The sequence below is a fragment of the Aphis gossypii genome, chromosome 1 (assembly GCF_020184175.1).
Source record: "Aphis gossypii isolate Hap1 chromosome 1, ASM2018417v2, whole genome shotgun sequence".
Lineage (NCBI taxonomy): Eukaryota > Metazoa > Arthropoda > Insecta > Hemiptera > Aphididae > Aphis > Aphis gossypii.
In genome coordinates this window covers 60,532,410-60,559,264 of record NC_065530.1, presented here as the reverse complement: position 1 = coordinate 60,559,264, position 26,855 = coordinate 60,532,410, and the positions used below count along the sequence as shown (strand labels likewise).

General features: G+C 23.5%; 1 protein-coding gene across 2 annotated transcripts in view; it reads right to left on the bottom strand.

Annotated features, from left to right (window-relative positions):
* Positions 1-26,124, bottom strand: part of LOC114124397 (potassium channel subfamily K member 1-like) — a 36,002-nt gene extending 9,878 nt beyond the window's left edge. The window contains exon 1 of one of the 2 annotated variants that reach the window (XM_027987638.2): positions 25,833-26,124. In XM_027987638.2, coding sequence (XP_027843439.2) covers positions 25,833-26,004 — 172 coding nt within the window. In that variant the 5' untranslated portion in view covers positions 26,005-26,124. Of the gene's footprint in view, positions 1-16,342; positions 16,498-25,832 lie in introns of those variants that run through there. The other variant, XM_050199494.1, reaches the window with a different exon arrangement.
* Positions 26,125-26,855: the final 731 nt, after the last annotated feature.

Genomic DNA, 26,855 nt, shown 5'->3' with positions numbered 1-26,855 from the left:
CATTTTTCAATATTTGCTGTTATACGATTTTAATATCTGATTAAATTAAAACTTATAACTTAGTAGTGTACGGTAAATTATAGAGGACTGCAAAAATGTTAGGCGTACCTGACCTAAAAATTTGCGTTCACATATAGGGTTAAAATAATTTTAAATTGTGTTTGATGTATAACGATAATTCAATTGAGTATAATATAATATTGAATATTATTAATGAACTAGATGAAAATTTAATAATGTTTACTTCTATACAAAGTTTAACAATATTACCTATGTTGATTTTTTCTAGATTTGTAAGATTAATTTTCAATTTTAAGATTTATGAATTTTAACTGTTTAAAAAATGACAAATTAGTGTATTAATTACGATTTGTTCAATAAAAGCAATGGACTTTTTAGTTTTTTCTTATAACAATACAGTTATATAGGTATAAAAAAATGTTTTATAATTTGTGAATAATATAATTTAAATATCTTTGTACTAGGTATAATAATAAAGTATATTATAACGAATATGAGATCTTACAAATTAAAATTCGTGTTTTATACTTGTCTTCTCATATCCTATTTAATATTATATATCCCATATTAAACTTCTGACAAAATGTACACGGTTGTAAGCGATTTAATGTATATTAAATCTTAAAATCTTAAAATATTTGAAATGGCTAAATAGACTTTAATTGGGGATTGATAAATCATAAGCATTCGTTCTGCTTTAACTTACTACAGAATGTCTGTCGTTTATAATAGTATTTTGAACAAAGTTCTATCAAATATAAATTTGAACAGATATGATATCTGGTAACTATTTAATTTTTATATATTTATAAAACGCTTGACAGGTCTTAAATTTATCAAGACAAATTTTTTTAAGAAGAAAAGAAAAATAACTCAAAGAGAATATAATTCTCAAAGATATGTAAAGAAATATTATGAAATGTAATAGGTTCATAGATATTCAAATTTCATTAGTGAGTATGATTACTTCTACTTTCAAGTAATCAAGTGTATTCATATTATATTCATGTATTTTACATAAAATGTTTTTATAATTTTCGCATTCGTGCGAATTGCTGTACCAACTTTCATGATACGCACAACGCTATTTGACAAAAATATATCTATGATTTATTATATTTCCATGCAGGGAAAAATATCGAATTTTTAATTTTAATATTATAAACGTTTTATGAAAAAAATATTATACATTGATGAGCTATATTAAATTATTCAAATTATATTATTAGAGTATTTACTATTTTAATTTAATTTATGATTTAAAAATAGTTATGAATTTATGAATTTTCAATAATAACACTGCAACAGTAAATTTATCAATGAACAACTATAAAGCAATCCCTGTCTATATAAATACACACTTTTTGACTCTATTAAAATCACTGAAAATACTATAATATAATATTAATATAATGTAATGTAATTAATCATACACTCATACATTCTTACTTTAAATACTGGTTACCATATGTATGATTTAAGATTTTCAATAGTGTCCCAGTTTTGAAATCATCTATCTCATAATACGTATATGTTTGTAGTAATGAATTAGTTTTTAATCTGTTAATGATATTATTGAAGTCATTATAATAACTGTATTATTCAATTATACGAGGGGAATTCAAAATTTTTATTAAATATCCATAATATAAGAATAACTGAAATATTGGAAGCGCTTCTAGTGATAAATAGAAATACGTAGGTGCAATGTATAAGCATAATAAGTATAAGTTAATGCTCTCATTCAAAAATGTATGTTAACTTCAAAGTAACTGATAAAAAATCTTTGGGTAGAAAACCAGATATGAAAATCCTGGTAAAAAATTTAAAAAAAAACCATTTTCACCCTTTAAAAAAAAATTCTTCTGAAAAATTGACTTGGATAAACAAATACTGGTATATTTTTTCAATATAGAACTAATGCCACATTTTTATTCGTTTTGTTTTTATATTATTTATTATGGGCATGTCAAAACTCCTTTCAGAAAAGGGTTCAGATATTATTTACTTTTGATGAATAATATTATTAATCAAAAATAAAGCAACAGGTTTCTTGCGTTATATAGATTATGAATTATAATGGCTTGACTTGAAAATGTGTAGAGAACCGTTTATTAAAGATAATAATGTCAAAGTGTCACTAAGACGATATGTTAAATAATATTATGGATTGTATTTCTAATCGGTTTATTCAATAAACAAAGGATAATTATATTTTAAGATTTAATATTAATATTATTTTAATTTAATTCGTGATAGAATTTAATTTAAAAAAATTAACCAAACGATTGGAGAATCAATAATAAATAATACTATGATGTTTTAAAATTGTTTTATGTTAGGTATAAAAATAAAGAATATAACATTATAACAATCAATACTTTTGAATTACCAATTATGAAGACGTGAGCCATGAGTACTGGCATAAGTATTAGAAGAATTTTTTTAATTGATTAAAACCGATTGAAATAATTAAATGTTTACCTGAAAATGCTATATTTTGTTGCGGAGAAAGTATTTACATTGTCACGAGAAATTGAATAGTCTAAATTCCTACTATAAGAATTTCCCATGTATACATATATTTAATACCTTTAAACTATTATAGAAGGTTACTCAAAAATTTACTGAATGTCTTAAATTAAATTTAAAATTGTTACCATGGACAATTATACGTAATTTTTAAGGTTGAAAACTATACCTGCTTGTAACAAACACAATTAAAATACACAAATAATTATTGACAATAATATAATATAAATTTAAATAACAAAATACTACTAAACTGGCTTACGAGTAGAAACTATACTGGATAATTCACCAAACATCATATCTATTTTCATTTCTTCCTTGGTGTACTGTACTCGTATTCTAATTATTGAAAACAGCATATGTTTTTAAGAAAAATTATATCTTCATTCTTCACTTTCATCGTTATAGTTTTCTACGTTTTGTTAATATACATTTTTAATTTAATATTTTAAAACAGAACATTTTTGAGTAAATTTGATACACAAACATTTAATTTCAAAAAATAAATAATTAGTTATAATAATACACTGAAACCTCTCAATGATGAACACTATCGGTCACCAAAATTGCATTCGCTATTGAGAGAAGATTAATTTTCGAAATTCATTAAAGGTGAACATATAAAAGGAAAAAAATATGTACTAGATTAAATTAAATTATAATATTATTATTAGGTTTTTAATGCTTAAACGATATAATTATTTTAATAGTTTAACATAAGTACATATTTAAATAAATCTGAAAAAAGAATTTATACATACATAAACTATACTTGTTTGTTATCATTTTAACAGTATAAGCGCATTTACCTGTCATCATTTAGTCATTAATTTTAAATTATGGTAGAAATGTCGCTATTCGGAGGTTTCCACATTGAAAACTAGTAAAAATGTCTATGTTCTCAAAAAAGTGTTCGCTATTGGGAGGTATCCATTACATTAGGTTTCAATCTATTTAAATATTTGAATATAAGATTAATTGCTAAAAATTGTTTGAGATACTATAATATTGCTATTCTTTATCAATCATCAAAACTTTTACTTTATTAAATAATATATGTATATGTAAATTATGTTATTACTTATTAGATAATTTTTAAAAGGTATATGTATATTTATAAATATTATGTTTTAAGTAGATTTTGTTCTTGTTATTTATATCTTATGATTAGGTAAAAAGTTCATAAATACTATTTATCTTATTACTTTATGGTTTTTAAATTAAGATGATGCATATACATTTCTTATCAAAAACGCATTATATATTTAGATTTCCTAATATTTACATTTTACACATCCAAAAATGTATTAACTTTGAAGTATTAAATCTGAATGAAATATTTACTGAACCGTAGTATTCTTATTCAAATAGACTATTATCTTTAGACTCAGTTTTTAGTTAGTGTTTAATGGTTTGAATACAGATCAATACAGTTGATTTTCATTTTATTTGGTAGTTATTGAACTATATGGTAATAGTATAATATAGTGTTAAATCTTAAAGCTATAAAAAATCAATATCATGCACGATAGTAATTTTTATTGTTGTTTTATAAATAAATTTCTAAAATTTCAATCAACATTTTTTATTATAGATACTCGTTATATTATGACCTTTTTAAAATAAAGTTTGATACATAAAACAAATATATTAAATAAAATTACATCCCTACCTATGTATAACTCTATTAACAATAAATTGATTTGCTTGCAAATGGTTGTAGTATATTATACGAAATTTAACTTAGATTTTCAGCATATATTTAATAAACACAATAATTATGATTAAAAATAAACAATTGTTTATTTATTATTTATTATTTATTATGAAAAAAATTAACTAAAATGTCCTAAAAAGAACAAAAAATATTTATAAAATGAACAAGAATTTTAAAAACTCTTACCAGACTAATGAATAATATAATAGAATTATATTACTATGTAGTTAATTTGTAACTTAAAAGTTATTAAAAGAGTAAAATATATGAATTGAGTTATAAATAAAATAGTTTATGGTCTTAAGATCAATACCACGAATCTACACCTAACGGTTATAATACTTTTTTTTAATAAAATGGCTCTAATTTCTTAAAAAAATATTAGCATAAATTTAATTCAAAATATAATTTAATTAATTATTATTTTAAATAATATGCAAATTAGTTCTTTGGTTATTTAATGAAAAATTAAATATTTTGAATTGAAAAATGTTTTCAAAAAATATATTCACTTCAATGTCCTATATCTATAATGTGCGATTTCAATGGAAATAAAATTATGTTTAAGTAGAATATATGAGTTGAAAAATTATAAATATAATATACACGATGTAATATCATTACTTCTTATATTATGATATATATACATATATACCTACACATTGTGCAACACTAACAAACCATGGATATTCTATGTAGTCTATACATACACCGTTATGTTTGTTGCTATCAATCAGCTTATTAATCAAAGTTCTATAATTCCATCTGTTTATCGCCAATCAGTACTATACCGGAGTTTATATATTACTCAAATATCAATTTACCGAAACGATATCTTCATTATTAGTTGTGCCGAAATTTTTTCACTTAACTTGGTAAATCCTAATTGTATAGGATCGCTTGGTAATTTTCAGTGAGAAATAATGCAATGACCATCCTTTCGGTTTAAATGAGAAAAAATATAAAATGTTTTTTAGTAAGGCGCTCTGAACTAATTTAATTAGACATTTTGGTGTACGGTTTTCTTTTTTTCTTTTTTAAAAAGAAGGTAGGTACAATAAATTAAAACTAATAAAACTTACTTTGTAAAATAAAAACTGGCCTATAAAATGTTTAATTTCAATTGATCTTAACATAAATTTTATTAAAATTAATGAAGTAATTAATTTGACATATACAATATGCCGTGTACTGTATAATAGTGTTAACTAATTTTAATTTTTACATTTTATGTTTTTAATTATTGAAATTTCTAACCAAATGCAACTGAATGTTGTATTTGTGGTTACAATGTATATTTTGTTATGTGTATATGAATTCAAATAATTCCACTAATTAATTCCCATCATAACAGACTGTCAACACATTCTTACCACTTATATTTGAATTCTTCCCTATCTCCGCTAAATTCGTGCCGCCCATTCCACAGTAAACATTTGAAACTTCAAACATACAATCTCCTATAGTTTCATCATTTGTTTTAAAACAAGATTTATCTATTTGACTGTTGACTCAAAACTGGGGTTGAATTATATGCCTTATAATTAGGGCAGAGGACTTATAACAATAATAAATCTTAGTATATAAAAGTACATATAGGTAATATTCACTTCAAAACCTAACAAATAACAATACGCAATTAAAATTTTACACTAATTTTTATAAATTAATATAATAATTTATGCATTTGTTAATATAAATCATGCAATGACATATATATGATATAAGTATATAACCACTATGGAATCAAAGGCGCTAGAATAAATTGAAACAAAAATATTGATCATTGCTTATTAAAATTCATTTCTTAGAATTTCTTTAGTAAATATATAAATATTTATATAAAATATATAGTTTTTAATCTATTTATTGCTTTTTGATGAGTAATATTTTTAATCTTTTTTATATATAAATAAAATATTACTAGCTATTTATTCTTTAGTAATATTATGAAGTAGGAAGACTTTTTAAACCAATAACCATAATATCGTTAACGTTTTATTACAAAATAACAGATACATAAATAATATGTTCTATTAGTTAAATTAAGTTAATCAAATAAATACTAAAATCATTTTTGAAACTTTTTAAAAATATTAGAACGAACTTTTTTGATACATTTGATTTCAATAAAACACTTAAATTGTATTTTATTCAGATATATATATATCGTAATTAATGCAATTAAAAATTGTTAATGAATTATAGATAATTAAATATTTTTAAAATGAATCATTAGACTTAAAGGAATTTAATCCAGGATTGAGATCTGACAATGAACTAGACCAATGAATATACATGTATTCGTTGTGTATTTTATATCTTTTCAGCAGTTTCATCTTGATTTATTGTCATTTTAGGTAAGAAAACCAATTAGAACTTATTTACAAGAAAAATCTTCTCTTCTGTTGAACTAATACCTACATACAATTCGTTGTCTTATTTTAATTTTTAAATGCTTAAGTTTTGGAAACTCGACGTTCTTTTTCGTTACCTAATTCATATTAATAATTGAATAATACATGAATCTATGTAAAAGTTGTATAATGTAATTTTTGCCTATAAATAAAATAAATTCATTAGTAAATTTATACTCTCACGTAAACTCTCAAATATAAAATGATAAAAGCATATATTAAAATTTAAATCATTCATCATAGAAATATAAAGAATCCGAGATAGTATTATTTTCTTTAAGTTTGATAATGGGTCAATTCACTCTAATATTTAAACATTTGAGTAAGTGGATATCGCTTTGCTATACAGTAGGTATCAAGTGGATCATTATAGTATATCATGAGTATGCTAAATTTGAATTCAATGATATATCATTGTACACGAAAAACGATTGAACGCAAACGGCCTGTCGTCCAATAAGTACCTAGGTATAATAATAGGTATAATATGTATAATATGTTACGATACATTTTTGATATTTCTATTAAAATAATTTATTTAACAATTAGTAGTGTAGTATTTTTATATAATTGTTGCAAAAAAATTAAATTTTTTTAATATTAATATATTTTTATTATTGCAATAGTATATATTTAATTTATACTATATTATAAAATTAAAACATTGCTGTTATTAAATTTTGAGTCAATACTACCTTAACGTAAAAATAGCATGAATATTATTTGATGATATTAGTAGGTTATAACTTAAAATTAATCCTTACATTTTGAAAATTATATTTTATTTATTAAAACTCATAATATACGTAGGTACATATTTTAAGTTCCCGCGAAAAATGTTAATAGTTTTTTTATCATTTAAATATCAATAGTAACAACTTTTAAAGCATCCTGTATTAAAAATATATTTAGCTTATATAGCTTTATTATTTACCTTAATTTTTCTTTACTAATTAAATGTTTCCCGTGCAAAGAATAATATTAAAAAATAATATATTTATAATAGTGGGATTTCAGTGAATATAATAGCAGTGTATAATTTATTTATGTTTATACTATCTATTACAAGTCATTTGTCATTCTACTTAAAGTATATACGGTAGGATTTGAATATCTAAGTTTAATCAGCGCTATTGGAGTGACACATTGTTTATCATGTCGTATGTATTGAAATACGGTTCAATATAACAACATTGTATATTTATATATGGTTCGTAAATAACATGGCAAACTAAACAAATGGAATAAATGAGTCTTTTGTATTACATCATAATTTATGATGAATGCTTTTTATTCTTCCAACAGCCAACATAAAACACCTGGGATTAGTCTCTTAACAACATTTTAAACATAAAGTAGAAATTGGCTCTATTAACAGTTGGGGTCAAAACTTTAGTGAAGCCGAGAGGAATTTATTTTTAATACGTCACGTATTCTTTTGAGTAGGTACCCTAAATAAAAACATGTGTAGGTAATCAACTTGTATAATTCTTTAATCTTATATTTTTGAAATTTATCAGTACATCTCAATGAACTGTTATTTATTTTTCATCTCACTAATTAATTGTAAAAACAGCAATACATATCTGCCATTAATGCATTATATATATTATAATATATTAATAATATATAATTATAATGTATTATTTATTATATAATAAAAACGTTATATTCATTAATAATTAACTATAAAAAAGTTTTTATAATTAAATATACATTTTCATTTTATATAAAATCATTCTAGAAAATTTCATTTTGTATGGTAAATAATATTTTTTGAATTATTTAAAATATTATAAATTCATTATTTTTTATTTAAAAAATATTAATTTGAAATTTGAGTAAATAATTTTTTACAATAATAAATATAATTTTGGTGTTTCCTTAAAAACAACTAATGCGAGGAACTAATATTCCATATTTTGTAAGTGTTAGATACCAAAACGTTAGGTATTATGTATTTTAAACTATAAAATAGTTCCAAAAACATATTACGTATGGAATCGATTTAAAATGTTAATTGAATGGAATTACCTAGTCCCGTGGAAATCAAATTCCTATCGTGTTATAATACAAGGAAAATTAATTGATCTTTGTGATACACAATGTTGCTTCAGAATCAGATCTTAATGGAAATTTAACCTTAATTAAATTGTACAGTTATATGTATTATTGTAACTATACTTTATACATTTCATTATCAGTTTAAATTTCAGAACATATATTTTTTAAGGGATTACTTTTATGAATAGCTAGATGAACAAGTTTTCTTCATATCTCTTATCCCAATTTTTACGATTACAATGAATTTAAAAAAAAAACTTTGGTTATAAACATTGTGAATATTTCTTCGACTTTAACAATTTATTATGAGGTGTAAAAAAAATCAAAATTTTGATTAAATTTCCTACTTGAACAGTGGTTAACAAGAATTAAGGGTTCGAACGTGCTGTTGAGCTTATTGTTTGTACAAACACTTGTTACCTACCTAAATCCAATTTAATATCCCAGCGGATACGCATAAAATATGACGAAAAACCATGCAAAAAGAAAGAGTGTAATAGCAATGAAATATCATCCAGGGTAATATAAGGTTCTAGAATCAATTTACCCATAGATTTAAATCCTTGGTCAGGTAAGAAATACCTACTGCAAGGATCTTCGCCGTTAAACCATTTGAATACATGAATATCTAATATAGTATGATGGTTAGTTGAAATGAATTAAAACCTTAAACGTAAATTTGAATAAGCTGATTTTATTATATTATGTAAAATTATCTATTTAAATTGTCAAATTTAATTAAATGTGTGCCAAAATTACAAAATTAATTTTGTGACAATAAAATTATATATATCTACATAAGTACTATAATAAAAATTACTTATTCAAAATATTTTAACTATAAATGGTATCATTCTAACTAAAATACATATTACTGAATAATATTAGTAGGTATTCTTTATAAATAATATATTAGATTATTATTCATTAAAATAATTAAATAAGCAAGACTATAAACTAAAAAGATTCATTTTTTCAATAAAATATATATCTATTATACATAATGGTCTCCCTGTTTTTCTCTTTAATTTAGTAAACAAATTTTAGTATTTTTAAATAGGTACATACGATAATAGATATGTTTGATTTATACTTTAAGATTTTTTTATCATTTCACTGATCTTTGCTTTTTAAAATAAATTGTGAAAAATTTCTTTTTTAAGTTTCCGTCATTTTAATATTCATGTGAAAAAATACCTAATAAACATCTTTTTAACATTTTTATTACCTACTTCACCCACTTTGGTATCTAGTTAAATTTCGTATATTATATATTCGTAGGATTATAGGAATAAAAATGATGCGTCCCACGAGGAAAATATGTGACAAAAATAAAATATATTTTAATAAGTTTTTATTTCATATTTTTTATTTATTACAATTATTAGTGAATGTTATATTTTTTATAAAAATACAATTGATAATATTATTAAAAGTTTTATTTTTGTTCTTTTATTTACTAGACAGTTTTAAATTTTTGTTGAAATTAAAATTAAAATTTAATAAAACAATTAACAAATGATTATAAATAGTAATTAATTTTTTATTATTATTAAAATAATATTGACAATCTATACTTTGAGGCATAATAAGCAAACTTTATAAATATATCATAAAAAAAATAAATGAAGAACACAACAATGATATATACATAAGGAAGGAGGCCATTCTGGAATATAATCCAAATTAATAATAATAATTGATTAAAGAACAAAACATATAATACAGTGTTTAAAACTTTTGAACATTAATTAAGTGATTGATAACTTAGTGGCAATTTAGATTTCTCATGGACATAATAAAATTGTATTTAAATATGTATTATTAATTACATATATGTATTTTCCGACAAAATTTAGTTTTGTATTACGAATCAGAAACTATAATAAGTATACATCTTTGATATCGTGGTTGTCAAACTCAGTTATTAAGGTTTTTTCATTTATAATGGTTTTGATATAGGAGACGTTTTTTGACTTTCCATTCAATATATTGACATATAATAGATAGATTTCAAACGTCGTCATTTTCCAACCTACACGTATAATACTTTAAATAGAAGGAAAAGCAGTTGTAAATTCAATTTATTGGCTTTATTCTTCTTCGAAACATTAAGAATGATACATTGTACACATTATTCAATAATGTCAAATTTTAATGAGGTGTCCGTGATACAACAAGTAATAAGTGTTCTCTAAAAGATTTATTATGAGCTATGCAAAAATGTACTTAATAGGTATTCTCCAATAGATAAGTAGTCACCAGATTAACTTTATAACCTTTTATTGAAATAGTGATATACATTGTCATCACACTTCAATCAAATAAAATAAACACTGAATAGAAAATTGTATAATGCCTCAATTCATGGCTCGTTACGATTAGCCAAACGCTTCAGTGATTTTGAAACGGCGCATATTTTCAAGTGGTATAAAGAAATTACACGGTAAGTTATGTTTGCGTTAGTTTTATTACCAGAACCGGTAGACTGGCAAAAATATATTTATCTGGTAGTGGTTTAACGAAACGAACATAACAAGAATGAATGAATCAAACACACTAAAAAAAAAAAAAAACATGAAATAATATGTATCGAAATTCGTATGACCGTACACACGGTAAACAGTTTTATTTACGAAAGTTACAAAAAAAATATTTAATAAATTATAAAGCTGAATTATACTACGTTTTAGTTTAATCACAAAATAACAACTAAAAATACACCTACTTTATTCTAAAACATTGAGTACGTAGTTAATTTTTTTTTTTTTGTGAATATTTATAATGCATTTCATAGTGCAATATTAATTTGAATCACTTTAAAATTTAAATTAATAAAAACAAAAGTTTCTTAGACTCTTAATTTCTTAAAATGATCCCACTACTACCTCAATATTCTATGTTAACTGTGATATGTAGGTTTTGAAATTTTATTTTTTCTCGCCAAATTAAATTATCAAGGTAAAACAATTTCATTAACCTTCCTACATTAATACCCAAATGTTATTACTACTTAACTACATGGTAAAGTAGTTGAATATTTTCAACAACTTTGTAGATTCCTATATAATAATAATTTGTTAACCACGCAGTTTATCTACACAAAATACGGTAGTAGAGCCAGTAGGCGAATTTCAGCATATTTTAAGTGGCACAAAATGTCAAAGATAAAATAGAACGTTCTTTGCGTGTAAACTTAAATAAAATAGTCCTTATTATATTGAATCATCACAACTATTCAAAAATGATGGTAAATGATAATAATATGTACATTAATAACTTATAATTAATAATTCAATATACATATATAATATGTATTATACGTATATTATTTTTGCCATAATTATTTTTAATCCAAAATCTAGCTAGCAATCTAGAATTTTTAAACTGTCTTATAATCATATAATCATAGTCAACAATATGTATATATTTTCGTTTATAAACTTATTATCATTTTCAATATATTAAATTGCTTAACACCTATACTTAAAATAACACAATAAAATACCTATATAGTTATTAATGATGGATTATATAAACTGTACATATTGGATATCATATGACTTGTAGTTCAACGTTGATAAATAATGTAACTAATAACTAGTAACTCCATAATATTATAAGTAAAACAAATTATATAATTAATAATAACTTAGTTGATTACTTTAGTAGTTTTAAAAAAGAAGCTTATGAATTTGACAAAAAAGTTTGCATTTTTGATTTTATGTTCGGTTTGGTAAAAAAAATTTATGTGAACATTTTAAAAAAAATATTTAGATGTGCCTTGAACAAATGAATTATTCAATTACAAAAAACCAATACCTATTGCGATAAACGATTTTTTAGAATCTAAATTTTATTTTAAATCGAAAAAAAAGTTACGTGTTATTTGATAGAATAAAATTTAACTATTTCCCTGGTCGCCCACTTTTTTGAGTCATGACACTTGTACTTTTGTACTTTATTTTATTTGTACTCCGAGATGAAGTCATTTCGCTTAGTGTGTGCTGAAAAAATGGCTATATCTTCTTTTGAAATGTATAACACTATTATAATATGATTTTGTTTAATTGCTCATGTTAAAAACACATATTGATGGTATAGACATTTATATATAACTGTTTATCGAATTCCATAATTTAAATTACATTTATAATAGTTTATTTAAATACCTACCGTATTATAATGTTATATTATAATCCTTCAATTCGACGTATGCCCCTTGAAATTTGAATACAAAACATTAATCATTTTTATATATAATATTATTACAATATTATTCATCACTAATTTTACATAACGTATATTTTATTTCGTAAAACTGTCTATACAAAAGTATTTAATTTTACAGAATAACTTATTGTATTTTATATTATTAAGGAAAATAAGAAACATAATCATATAAAAATGATTGTATAAATCGTATGAAACATCATCATGTGCGTAAAAACTTAAACATTATATTATAGAAATTTTAAGAATATTCATTATACAATAGCTTAACTTACTTACTGACTACAATATGCAATATCTATATCAACTAAAGAAGTTGGAATGAGGCTATTTGGTTTAATGATGTTGAATTTTTTAAGTATTATTTTTATTTAATGTTAAAAGATTATTCCTAAGATATACATTTTAAAATTAATGACTCATTTATATTTAATCCTCATCGTCTAATTGACCAATATTCGTGATTACTTAAAACGAAAAATGAAATTTGTCTCTTACCTTATATTATTAAAACAATAAAATAAAGAGCTTATTTTAATTTAATATTTTTTTTCCTAACACGGTTATTGTTATTGTTTAATTTAATGAGATATTTTATCTTAAGTTTAAAGAAGATTTCTGAATAATTATCTCATTTATATCTTACAAAAAATTATACTGATTTAAAAAACTTAATCTCTTAGCTTGCAGTCTAAGAATGTCATATTTTCAAACTAATAATGTTTATAAATTTGATAAAATAAAAAACCTTTATTTATAATTTATTTTTACAACTTAATAATGTAAGTTTAAAAAATTGTCCATAAAAATATATTAAAATATTATTAACTTTGCAGAAAATGTTATCTATAGGTACTATGGATAATTATATTACTTTTAAATTATTTTGTTTATTTTAGTTTTCAATATAAATTATAGGTATTTAGGTTAGGTATTAATGTATTATAAGCTATACACAACATTTCTAAAATAATAGAATTTTATGATTAAAATCATAAAAACTAGTTTTGCATTTTAAATTGAATTTATAACAAACATAGGTACAAAAAATATTAAACACCTCTAACTAGTTATATATTTTTAGTAATAATATTATTTCAGTCTTCAGATATTTTTACTTGAATCTGCGATGAAATAATAAATTGCTATATTTGAGAGATAAAGTAGAAATGAATTGATATGTACTCAAATACATTACATATTCATTGCTTTTATATAACACAGTATGTTTAACTATATAGAGGTAACATGAATATTTTTGTGTTACCTTTATAGTTGAATTTCGAACGTTTGACTTTGAATTTGATTCAGATTTGTACTATAATATTATATTAATATAATTTATTAATATTTATACTATATGATTGACCCTAAGAGCCAAATTAATGATTGAAAAATTATTTATTTTTAGTGCATGTTGAAAAAAATATTTAACATTTCAAAAACTATAATAATAAGTTATTTATGCAGTAACAAAAAAAAAAAATAATCTAATTCAAACTTATAGATACATTCAAAATATTTCATATTACATTTATCGTTCAACACTGCACAGTATAATATTATACATGAATTGACAACTTTATACAAAAATACTCATTTAATTCTCATTGTTGAATATAGCTCAATCGATACACGTATTTTATAGTATTATTATAGTAGAAATCTTTGATTTAATAAATGTTAACATGATCTCAAAGTTAATCAAATTATTTTTAATAACTTAATATTTTAGTCCGTTAAATAATAAAAATATTTGATTGCCATTTCATATCAATTCAATTCTTTGTTAAAATAGTAAAATGATCAGAAGTTTGTATATTCTCTCACTTAATAATTGATGCTTGAAACTTTAAGATTCGGGTTTGTAGTAGTTTATTGTGCTACACCGATTTATAATGTTTACTCCACGACCTAACAAAAATATCTTTTCTCTCTATTCCCATCTTTTATTTTACTTTTTATAAGTCATCTATTCCCACGAGAAATACCTTCTACTGACTACCACCTTACCGACTTATTTTTCGTTTTAACCATTTTTCTACGATTTTCAAGTCCTTCTTTCATTCAAAATGTATATATTTTATGTGGTTTCAAATGTATAACCTAAAAACAGTATCGAATATAACATTATTGTACTAGAGAGTATACGTAGCCTTTTACAGTTTTGCAATAAACTATCCCATCGTAAAACACATCAATTGATCATAACTCATAAACTAAACTAAATAATACATGTTTATAACACATAATCTGTTAACCTATAAAATAAATACTCAATGATCTATGATTGCATTATTATTTTAAAGATATGATATGTTAAATAAAATCGAAATCGTCCAGATTTAAGTTACATTAGAATATTAATGAATATTAATAGGTATTAATAAAATTATGTATGTAAAAATCGTACGTTTATAATAAGATTATAATTTTTAAGAATATCTAACCTATACTCAAAGTATTTTAAGACCTAACTATACATAATTTATTATTTATGAATAATACGGATTTTGAAATAATTTTATAATTATAAATATGAATTTATAAATTCAATCCCATACTCACATTTTTCAATTATTATTTTAATAAAAAAAATATATATGTTATCATTATAATAATGTACTGCTATTAATTCTATACTGGAGACTTTATCTTAATCTAATTATAATAATATTTGAAAAATTATAAAATCTACAGCTATTTAGTCCCATTAGTTTAATACAAGAACATTATACTAAATACTATTAGATGTGTATCAGGATATTAATAAAGCAAAAATACCTAAATGTTTTTAGATTCAAAACAAACAATGAATAATATATTTGTTATTCGTTTTAAAAAGTATTCTATACTATAAAAACTGTACGATTTAATTTTTAGTGTTATGTTGATATTTTTACCAAGTGTTAAGAAGATTTACCGATAAATGTCAAAACATTATGAAAAAAAGTAGAAGTAATAGTTTTAACCAAGCTCCGCTCAAAATTGTATTTTAAATGCTATTTGTTACTTTTAAAACTATCATTAAACACGAAACTAAATATTGAGCAGAGATGAATGAAGTAATACGATTTTCCAATATAAGGTATTATATTTGTCTGTCAATTTTAAAAATATTTTTACGCTACCGAAAATTATTAACTTTTAAAATTGCTATTCTTTAATATTAACAATCAATACTAAAAACATTTAAGGAATCAACACTTGTGATCCCCATAGAATATATTTTATTAAACGAAATACTTAAGTGTCAAGAATTTATTTTTTGTTTAAGGTTTTAGGTTTTCTTTTATTGCGATAGCTAACAGTTTCATTTTGTTGTGTAATTAAATTTACGGTAGAAAAACATACTCACACTGTCTTCACTTTTGATTACTTCACTAGAGGTGGTGCCTGTTGGGAATCTATGTAACATTGTAACATATCTATTCCCTAGCACCATCAGGAGAATGATAATACTTTGTAGCTTCTGAGGTAGTGGTTCAAGCTAAAACACTTAGGACATAAAACTAAACTTTTACCGAAAAAAAATTAATCTAAAATGTATGATGATAATAATAATTTAACTTCAAAAATTATAATATATAATAATTAATAAACAAGTAGAAAGAAATGTATAATATTATCATTAACTTAAATATTATAAAATAAACTACAATACTTTCAAGTGATACAAAAACAAATAAAGAAAAAAGATATTGTGGATTTATTATTCAAACTCAAATTTATACAATATTAATATGAATTTATTATTCAAAATACTTAATTATTTATTAAAATGATAAATTATAAATATAATGATTATAGAATATATCATTTTATCCCAAACATATAATTATAATAGGTACACAATTAATCCCCATGTCATTCCAATACAATTTCAAAAATGGATAATTATTAATTATTCTATAAGATTTTATACTTATTAACTAGTTATAATTTTAATTATAAAATTAATATAAATTAATTTCTAATTTCTAGAATATAATAGCTTTAAATAAAAGCTTGTAACAAGTAAAATTTTAAGCAAAGCACCTGCTGTCCAGCTGTCTTATTTAAATCATCTTAAACGACTACAACTATAATCTCCGTATTAACTTGGTTAATTTTTATTAATAAATCTGTATAATTTAGATCTAAAATATTTTTAATAGAAAATAAATAATAATTCCTCGGTATTATACATATTTTTATTAAAATATTTTGTATACTTAAAATCTAATTATTTTTATTATTCAATATTTTCTTTACAAATATGTTTCTCATAATTAATTATTATTTATATATATATTTTTTTTTTTTTTTGATAAATGTATTTTATTTTATTTTTGTATCATAATACAAATATTAAATACTTATTAATAACACAACTATTATAATTTATAATTTTAATAAATTTTATATGATTTTTACCTGAATTAGATAACTGATAATGTTTTTTATAAAAATTAAATGACATGATGTAAGTATGTATACCTAATTACAATTTTTTTTTTATATATATATATATAACTCGAAAAAGAATAACCCTAGATATTTATTTTATTTTTATTTTTAATTTATTCCAGATATTTATATTATTATATTATATTTTACAACCACATTTTAAACACATTTCGAGCTATATTTTAAGCAATTTATTAACATAATACATTTTCAATTTTTTTAGTTTTTTTTATAATTGTCAAATAAACTGGATAAAATCATTTGAAAATTTAATTCAAAGTTCCTTATGTGTTTTTTATTTCTCATTTAAAAATTATTGAAAATCTATTGTAAATATGTTTTTTACAAGCATATAATAAATTTAATAAAGTTAACAAAATTAATAAAAACTTCGAAAATTAGCAAATTAATTTGTAGTTGTATAATCACCAATATTTAAATCAATTAAATGCACTATAATACTCTACTAGTTAGATTTGAATGTTAATCATAAAATTACCATATAAAAATGAAAACTAATACTATTACAAAACTATTACAGTTTAGTTTTATATATAGAATTATAAATAAAAATAGTTTCGTTATTTTTTAATGATATTAATAAAGTATACACATAATATAAGTTAAAACAATATTTAATACAAAATATACTCATTAGATAAATTTAAATTTATTTTTGTTTCAAGTAAGAAAATAGACAGTTCAAAAATAAAACAAGTGAATTTTATAATTTGGACATGTAGAAATTGTTCAATATATGTATTTACTTTAAGTGAGATACACTAGAATTATATTTGAAAATATGTACTAAAATAGAGTAAGTTAGGAAATATATCGTAGAAAATGAGTTTTGACTTTGGTATAATTTTTATTTTTAACAAAAGGCATCTTAGATATCTCTAATGATATATTCTTTTGTCAACATTCTATACTACGTGTGATGAATTTTTGTCGGCAGAAATTATTAATGAAAAAGTTTAGAAACAAATAGCACTATAAGGCGTCGCGTGTGTGTTACAATGACAAAACTATTCCCACTTAAACAAAATGTGTAAATGTATAATATATTTATAACCACCTTAATTTGATATAAATTATTTATAAAAAGTATTATTATAAAATATTATGAAATAGTTCAATTTGAGTGTTTCTTAAACGTTTTATCTAAACTTATGCAGTAAAATAGAGCTTAAAAAATATTTTTTAAATTGTTTAACTACTTGAAATAAACTTATAATGAACCATATACATTACTATATATTACTTAACCATATATATTAATTTAAAAATAAATATAAATAAATATATATATTAATTCATTATATTTTTTTTTTAAATTTTTAACTAGATTCTAGAAAAAATCAAGATAATATGTATATCAATTTTTTTAATATCTTTAAATAGTTCAAAAAGTGTTAACATAATTTGAAAATTAGGACATGCCTAGAAAATTAATATAAATATTTTCATGAACATTTTTGGTTTGATTGTATTTTTATTTTGAATTACATAAAAGTACAAACGTTTTCAATAACTTTTGTACAAAATATTCTCGTTTTCCCGATATTTTTTTTATAGTTTTTCTCAATTAATGAAAAAATTGCTGGGAATTTTTCACTTTTTTTTTACCCAATTTCCTAATAAAAACCACGCTCAATATTGAAGATTGAAGCTTTAGATTATTTCTATTTTTATGTTTACAAACATCAAAAAAAAACCACATTATTGTAAAATCCAAAGCATTCATCGTCTGCTCAAAATATAAAAGAAGATAAAAGTAATGCTTTCAATATAATATTATAATTCGATTAAATTTAAACTCACATTTTTCATACAAAAAATATAAAAAATCATCATATAGTTTTAAACACAGTCGTTAAAATCTATCATATAAATACTACTGTTACTGCTGATTTTATAATAAAATGTACATTTAATTTTGATAGTTGACAATAAAAGTTCGTACTTTATAGGATTTTTTGCCCTTTTCTTGTCTAAAACGAATCTCTTTCAACTACAAAGTTGATTCATATTACGTAAAATAAATAAATTAAATTGAATTTTGCTTTTTCTTATTTTATTCGGTTTTGACTATTTGAAAATATAAATTGAGATTATGTATTTTTACTATTCTTTTTTTTACTGATACTAATCTTAATTATTTATCATTTAAATTTAATGATGCGTTTCTAACTAACTAAACATTTATTTTTCAATATGTTCAACATAATAAATGTACTGGTTGTTTTCTCAAGTATGATGTCTTTAAATACAATTTCCTAACTTATTAATAATTGTTCTATGAATCTTAGTGCTCTGTTTTAACGAATTATTTCCTTTTACCGTTTACACCATCATTGGGTTATTTTACGGGATCTATAATTTATAAAACATAATATGTTGATTTTAAAAATTAATTTAAATTTTTAATCACAGGGTTATAAATAGGCAAGTCCTTTACACTACAAATCATGGATTAATTGTTTTATTCTTGTTTCATTCTGAGTATTTCATAACTCATAACCTTTATAATTTTATCAAAATATTAATTAATACATTAAAATATTAAATAAATAAGTTTGTTTAAGTAAGATAAAATTATTAACTAGTAATTTATAAGTATTTATGCCGAATGGATGCAATTAGATAAACGTCAAAGCTATACCTATGCAACAAATTTTATTTTTAAGAACAATTACAAGTTAATTAAACATTTTATTTTTGATAACTATTTGCAAATAGAATGTTTCTGTTCAAACAACTGACAATTACTATACAAACAAGCAAAACTTAGAGGTACACTAGAGCTATACTATTAAAATAAAAAAATGATTAATTTAATGGTTCACTAAATTATAATCATGCGCCACTAAATCACGTTTAAGGGACCATTAGCTCACTATTTATTCATTAAAATATGTTAATTGATTGTTTATGCGACCTAGAATGAGAATAATAATTCTTTACTTCAAGTTTTTAAATTATTATTTATAATTAATAATAATAAGTAAAAATTGTATTAATATTTGTTATAATATTTATATCGAATAAAATTTTTTGGATACATTAATAATAAATATAATTTTTTGACCATTTACTCCAGTATGAACCAATATGATTTTATAAGCAAACCTTTTAATTAGGTACAAATAACAATTTATTGTAACTTATGAAAATTATACAAATTATATAATAATTATATGCCTATCTACTACTTAAAGTGGATTATTAAACCTAATTTAAATAATATATTATACGTATAGTATAAAGGTAAAAAAATAAAATAAAATAGATTGGTTAATATTTCACTGTTTTTCAAATTATTAGAAAATAAAAATATTTTAAACTGAATTTGTTTTTTTAAATAAACTCAAATACAGGTTGATATCTATCATTATTTATTTATATACATATAATTATAAATAAACTATATCATTAATTTCTATTACATTTTTTTTTAAAAATACACTGATTTTTCATTTTTCATTTACGAGTATATACCTGCACACTGCACAGTTACATGTTTTTTACTTGTATTTAATTAAAATTATCCTTTACTTTCAAAATATACTAATGAATATTATTGTGAACTTTGAATGTTCCAAATTAATGTTTTTAAATTACGTAATATTCACGAATCGGCCATTACGTTTTTATATATTTTAAGCGCGTTTATATATTTGTTTTAATACATAATTTATAATTTTATATAGTATTTAAAAAATATAAAATATATAAGAAAAATTAATTAACTATATATTAATATATATAATGTATATTGTATATAATATATATATTATATAAATATTATTTAATAACTCTAAATATATTGTATTCGATATTTAACTATTTCATTACAGTGAACTTTGAATGCTTTTGACTTAATCTTAAATATGCATCATATTCTTCTCCACAGGTGGTGCTGCGTATGCACCTGCGCCTAATACAATAATTTAAGGTGGTACCCACCACAAACTCATTGAATATAGATAAACATATACATAGCCATCATGGTCAAAAATGTTGCCACATAGACAGTAGAATAATATTAAACAAACTTTCAATTATACTAATTGTAGCAAGTGTGGCATTTCGCAGTCACCGCTTTATAAAGAAGTGAATTATATCAAAGAAATCCCTAATGGTTATTATTTAATAGGTGATAGGAGCAAAGTGACTCAAGCGTAATAGTCTGAAGAAACAATGATTGTTGTACTAAACCAACTTTTGGGAAATATATCGAGTTTGCCTCTGTATATCGTGATTACAACAATAAGCAACGGTGTCTAGAACTTAAACTGTTTTGTAACCAACTGACATAACTAACTTATTTAATTATATTATATGATATCTGAAATAAGTGGTCAACATTTTTTTTTTTTTTTTAGTTACATTTAAGATTAAAATCATGAGAGATGGTAAGCTGCGGCAAAAAAAATTAACATTATACAATCTGTGGTAATTAATAATGTATATATGTATAATATACATAGATACTATGTACATATCGATACCATAACATATAAAGGTATATACATTCAATATACATTATATATACATATGTGTTATTATGTCCATATATCATAAATACAATAACAAAAATTGTTGTGGATTTATGCTGTGCAAAGTACTCCAATATTGTACCAAATTATTAACAGTAACAAATAGGTATTGTAAAACTTTACAAAATTTGAACATTCATTAATTCAATATTTTATTCATTTAGTTTTATCTTGTACATTAATATAATTTGTTGGAAGATACTTTATTTAAAATATTATATTTCTTTACAATAGTTCTTATTAAAATGTATAACTTTAAGAACAATTTGAGCCTAACAAATTCTTATTTTGTTAATATTATATTATTATCTTTAATGAAAAAAATATATATTTGAACTTTGATAACTGTTATTGAGATGTGGTATGAGTCGATATTACGAGTTGAATGTCTGCATATATTATTAATTATTATTATTATTACACCCTGGGCAATAGATGCCATTGGTTATGATTTTGAGATGTAAATTACATATAAAACGTTAACAAGATATCTGCATATTATTTTTACGAGTAAAACTTGAAGTAATTAACGCTATTAAGTTAATTTTGATGTAATGATATATAATAACTCCTACAAGAAATTCGTTGAATGTAGTTAGAATTATACTTGTGTTGTATAATTACCTAAAACTTACAAGTGTCAAATAAAAAGTACTCTATACTAACTACAATTTATATACTTACTATGTTCTAAATAAGATATAAAATTACTTTCGTGATAAACTTAACAGTCAACAATCAAAATCCCTCTAAGAACAGATTATACTATAAAACAAAAAATATTAAAATCAATTAATTATTAAAAATCATTTTTTTTTTTAATTTACATTTATTTTCAAATACTTATTTGATTTTTAACCATTTAAGAAATTTTGTGTAGTGATACAAACTTATTATTATTGTTTCAGAAAAACTTTAAAAATAGAATGATAAGTTAAGTTGAAATTAAATATCAAGTAAATTTAAAAAATAGAAAATGTCTTATTATTAATAATAGTAATCCCAATATAATGTAAATCTTAATACAAAATAAGTTTTATAATATAATATACAATACACATACTATAGAACTTACTAGTGGTTTTATCAAGATCTCTTTATAAAACATTCTGTATTTCGAAAGAATTCTACTTTTTTTTACATAAAAATTATTATAAAAAACGAAAAAAATCTATCATACGGTTGACATTTTATACAAAAACTAACAATTTTGTCCAAGATGTCTGCAATACGCATTATAGCGATATCCGTTATATCAAACACTAATACCTACCATAATACACTTTTGTTTCTTAAAAGTCCAAATTGTTGCTGACGGCTGGTTCTTGTATATACCATACACGTACAATATAACATAGTCTATCACGTACAACTTGACAATCCAGACACATAACATATTTTGTACAATGATATATTTACGGCGGATATTACATTAGTACATTATATGATACTAATATAATGCATATAATATCTCTTAACTTACTGATCACGGAAGTTGTTAATATCACGTTTTCGCTAATGGTGATATTAGGGTTTTATGTCATCGATATGTTAATGATAATATCTGTTATCTAGTAGTAGGTAACTACTATTTATGGCCAATGATTTCAAGGATATCTTTAAAATAAAAAATACCTTATTAAACATAATATTAAAAATCGATACAAGTATACAACTTCTTATAACTGACACTGTAAATTGCCTGTCATAATATTATGTATTTTATATGATATAAGTTTAATAAATAATGCAGTACAAATTGTATACACTTAAAACGTTAAACTCCTTATAAATAGCATGACGAGAACAAGTATTTTTTCTCGATTAATTTAGAAAATACAACAAAGCAAACTAGAAGATTTTATCGTGCAAATAAATTAGCGTAGCGTATTTACTATATTAATTACAGTTGGTAGGTACTTGAACAAAGTACAATTAATAATATCATCAGAATATACAAAATAAACATATCATATCATAAGCATATAATAAACAAACTTTTGTATATACGTATATATGAGTTTGTCGGACATCCGCTTTCAGAACATTTCACTGTATAATATTACGTATATATAATAGCAAGGAGCCATTTAAGTGGGGAAGCTGCCATAAAATATACAAATATGATGAAGGCCTATGTGATAAAGTTAAAATAAAATAATAATAAAACCATAATACGTAGAATTTAATATATATCTGTAGAAGTAATATAATATATTCATCATATAAATAGTTATATTAGATACCTATGTATACATTATACACATATAATGCACATGACAAAATGTATTCCAACTTCCAACTTTCTAAATCGTTTTTAATTCGTTAAAATATTAAATAACCCTTCAACACCTGCATACATACGTCATTCATACATAGAATAGATACGATAAATAAAGAAAAACCTGCATACGATGAAAAAAGTTGACCTGTTTAAATTTTAATGTCTCAAAAACTCAAATAGCGCCACTGAATAATGGTATCCATATAATTGATTAAACAACTGCTGATCATTGTAACATAATATTATTATCCATATTATGAACCGGTTGCTGCAGTTATACTATAATAACATATAAGTACATCAATCAATACACACGCTACACATTTACATTAAATGTATATGTGTGAACTGTGTGTATTGTATACGACAATAATATTTTAATATATATATATACGAAAAACTTTTGTTATCTAGATTAACACTTAGACCGTCGATTAAGTTGAGTAACCATATCCATTCTAAACATGTTGAACGACCGTTTTCGCCAATTACGTTTTCATCTCACGCGTTAGTCTCAAAAATAAACTTTTCCTATAAAAACTCCTATTTAAACGAATATGGACTCATGATTAGAGAAGAGAATTCGTTAATTTTACCCGTTAAATTTTATTAGTTAGGTTAATTTACATATATTTGAATGATATATTTTTTTTTTATCCTCAAATTGAGTAACTTCTCATTTCAATTGTATTCACGTGTAAAATAACATTATATTAATAGCATTTTATCCACGGATACAAGTGGAAGTTTAACATAATTTTATTATAAAAGTAAACATAGAGTTACCTAATACTAGAATAAAAAGCGTATTAGTATATGTATAATAGTAATACTGATATTTACTGGTCATTAACCGATATTATTAATGATAAAATACCAATGAGTTCTTAATAGTTAATACCTACATTTGTCAAATAAAAATATTATACACTATAATACTAATACCTATAAAAAAAAATGTACGTAAGTCGTTACGTAGGAGTCTTTTACAGTAGCGCTCCCGTAATTTAGGTATGAGAAAAAACTGCAAAATCACCTGCATTGATAAAATCCAAATACTCCAGTGTCCAAATGTCTTTGTCAAACAACCAAAGCTCCGGACTACGTCTCAAATTAAACTCTCCATACAGGTATTTCTATCCCAACACTACAAAACGTTACTAAGTTAATTTACTTTGGCGAATCTCCACAACCATCGTGACCCCCTAATCTCAGAGCTGTCAGTTCTCACTATTCCAGGTGACCCACCACCACCAAATAAAGCACCTAAAACAAGCAAGGTGTCATGGCCTATACTGATCGACTAGCTTCCACTGCTCCTCGTCTTAAGGTCCCATCGATAAACGCGTCATCGAAATCAAAAGTCTATAAACATTTCAACTATAATTCGTCGCTATATTTTTATGTGAACATCAAAAACATATTATATCGTTTGCACTTGTCGTAAAACACTGTTTTTTGGTTAAAAATAAGACAGACATACAGTACGAGTATGACGTTTACGCTCATTACAGGTATATTATATATAGTGCTGCGAGATGTGTTGTATATACCTCTGACACACGTGTGCCCGTCGAGAAACTCTTGCCGGAGGTCCTTGAGTTCCCTGACTCGGGCCGCTTCCTCCGGCGCCTCGATGGCAGAGAACACGAACGCTCCGATCGCCAAGAACGACACGTAAAAGCCGATGAACACCAACAGGCGTACGGTGGCCGGCGACCACATGGCGACCGCGCGGCGCGTGCGGCGGCGGTCCGCGCTAATGCCGGGCGGCGCGTGGCGAGCTCCGCTGACGCGGCGGTCTCGTCATCGCAACACGGTCGGCCGGTGACTGACTGCCGGGCGGCGCAGCGTCGCGCCCCGAGGACGCCGGCGGCGGCAGCCCTTTGGTGTGTAATAATAATAATAATAATAATAATAGTATATACCCTACTCGCCCGAGACACTCTCGCACCTCCCCTACCATCATCCCCCACCCGGCATATCACCAATCTCGCCACCCTACCCCCCGATCCTAATATATATATATATACACACGTACATACTATTTATAGTCCCACCGCCATTCGCCAAAAGTAACGCCTCGCAGCCAATCCAACGTCCGATGGCGCCAACGAAATTATAGAACCTTCCTAAGGGCATCTTTATATGCGGGTGTAATAATATAGGTATTGCGCGCCACGTATTTATACAATACATCGGCGGATCGGCCGTTTGTAAATAACAGTAGCCATAGGTACGTGCCACCGTTCATCCTTTGTACCTGTTATTGTTGCTTGATCGGAAAAAACGATGCATTTCAAACTCATCGCCGTTTAACGAGGAAAAAGATTTAACGAATCGACTCTGGAGGCCGAATATAACGTTATTAACGAACGGCAGAATGACGTCGCTTTAATTATTATCTTTTATTCGAGTAGGTATACCCATAATATTATAACCGATTGTTAAAAATATTGTTGTTATTGAGCGAATAAAGTATTTTGTATCGTAAGCTTTGCTTGTAATTTTTACACCCCCTCAAAATATAATGTCTAGTTGTGCCTGTGATTAAAATACATTATTATTATACGGCG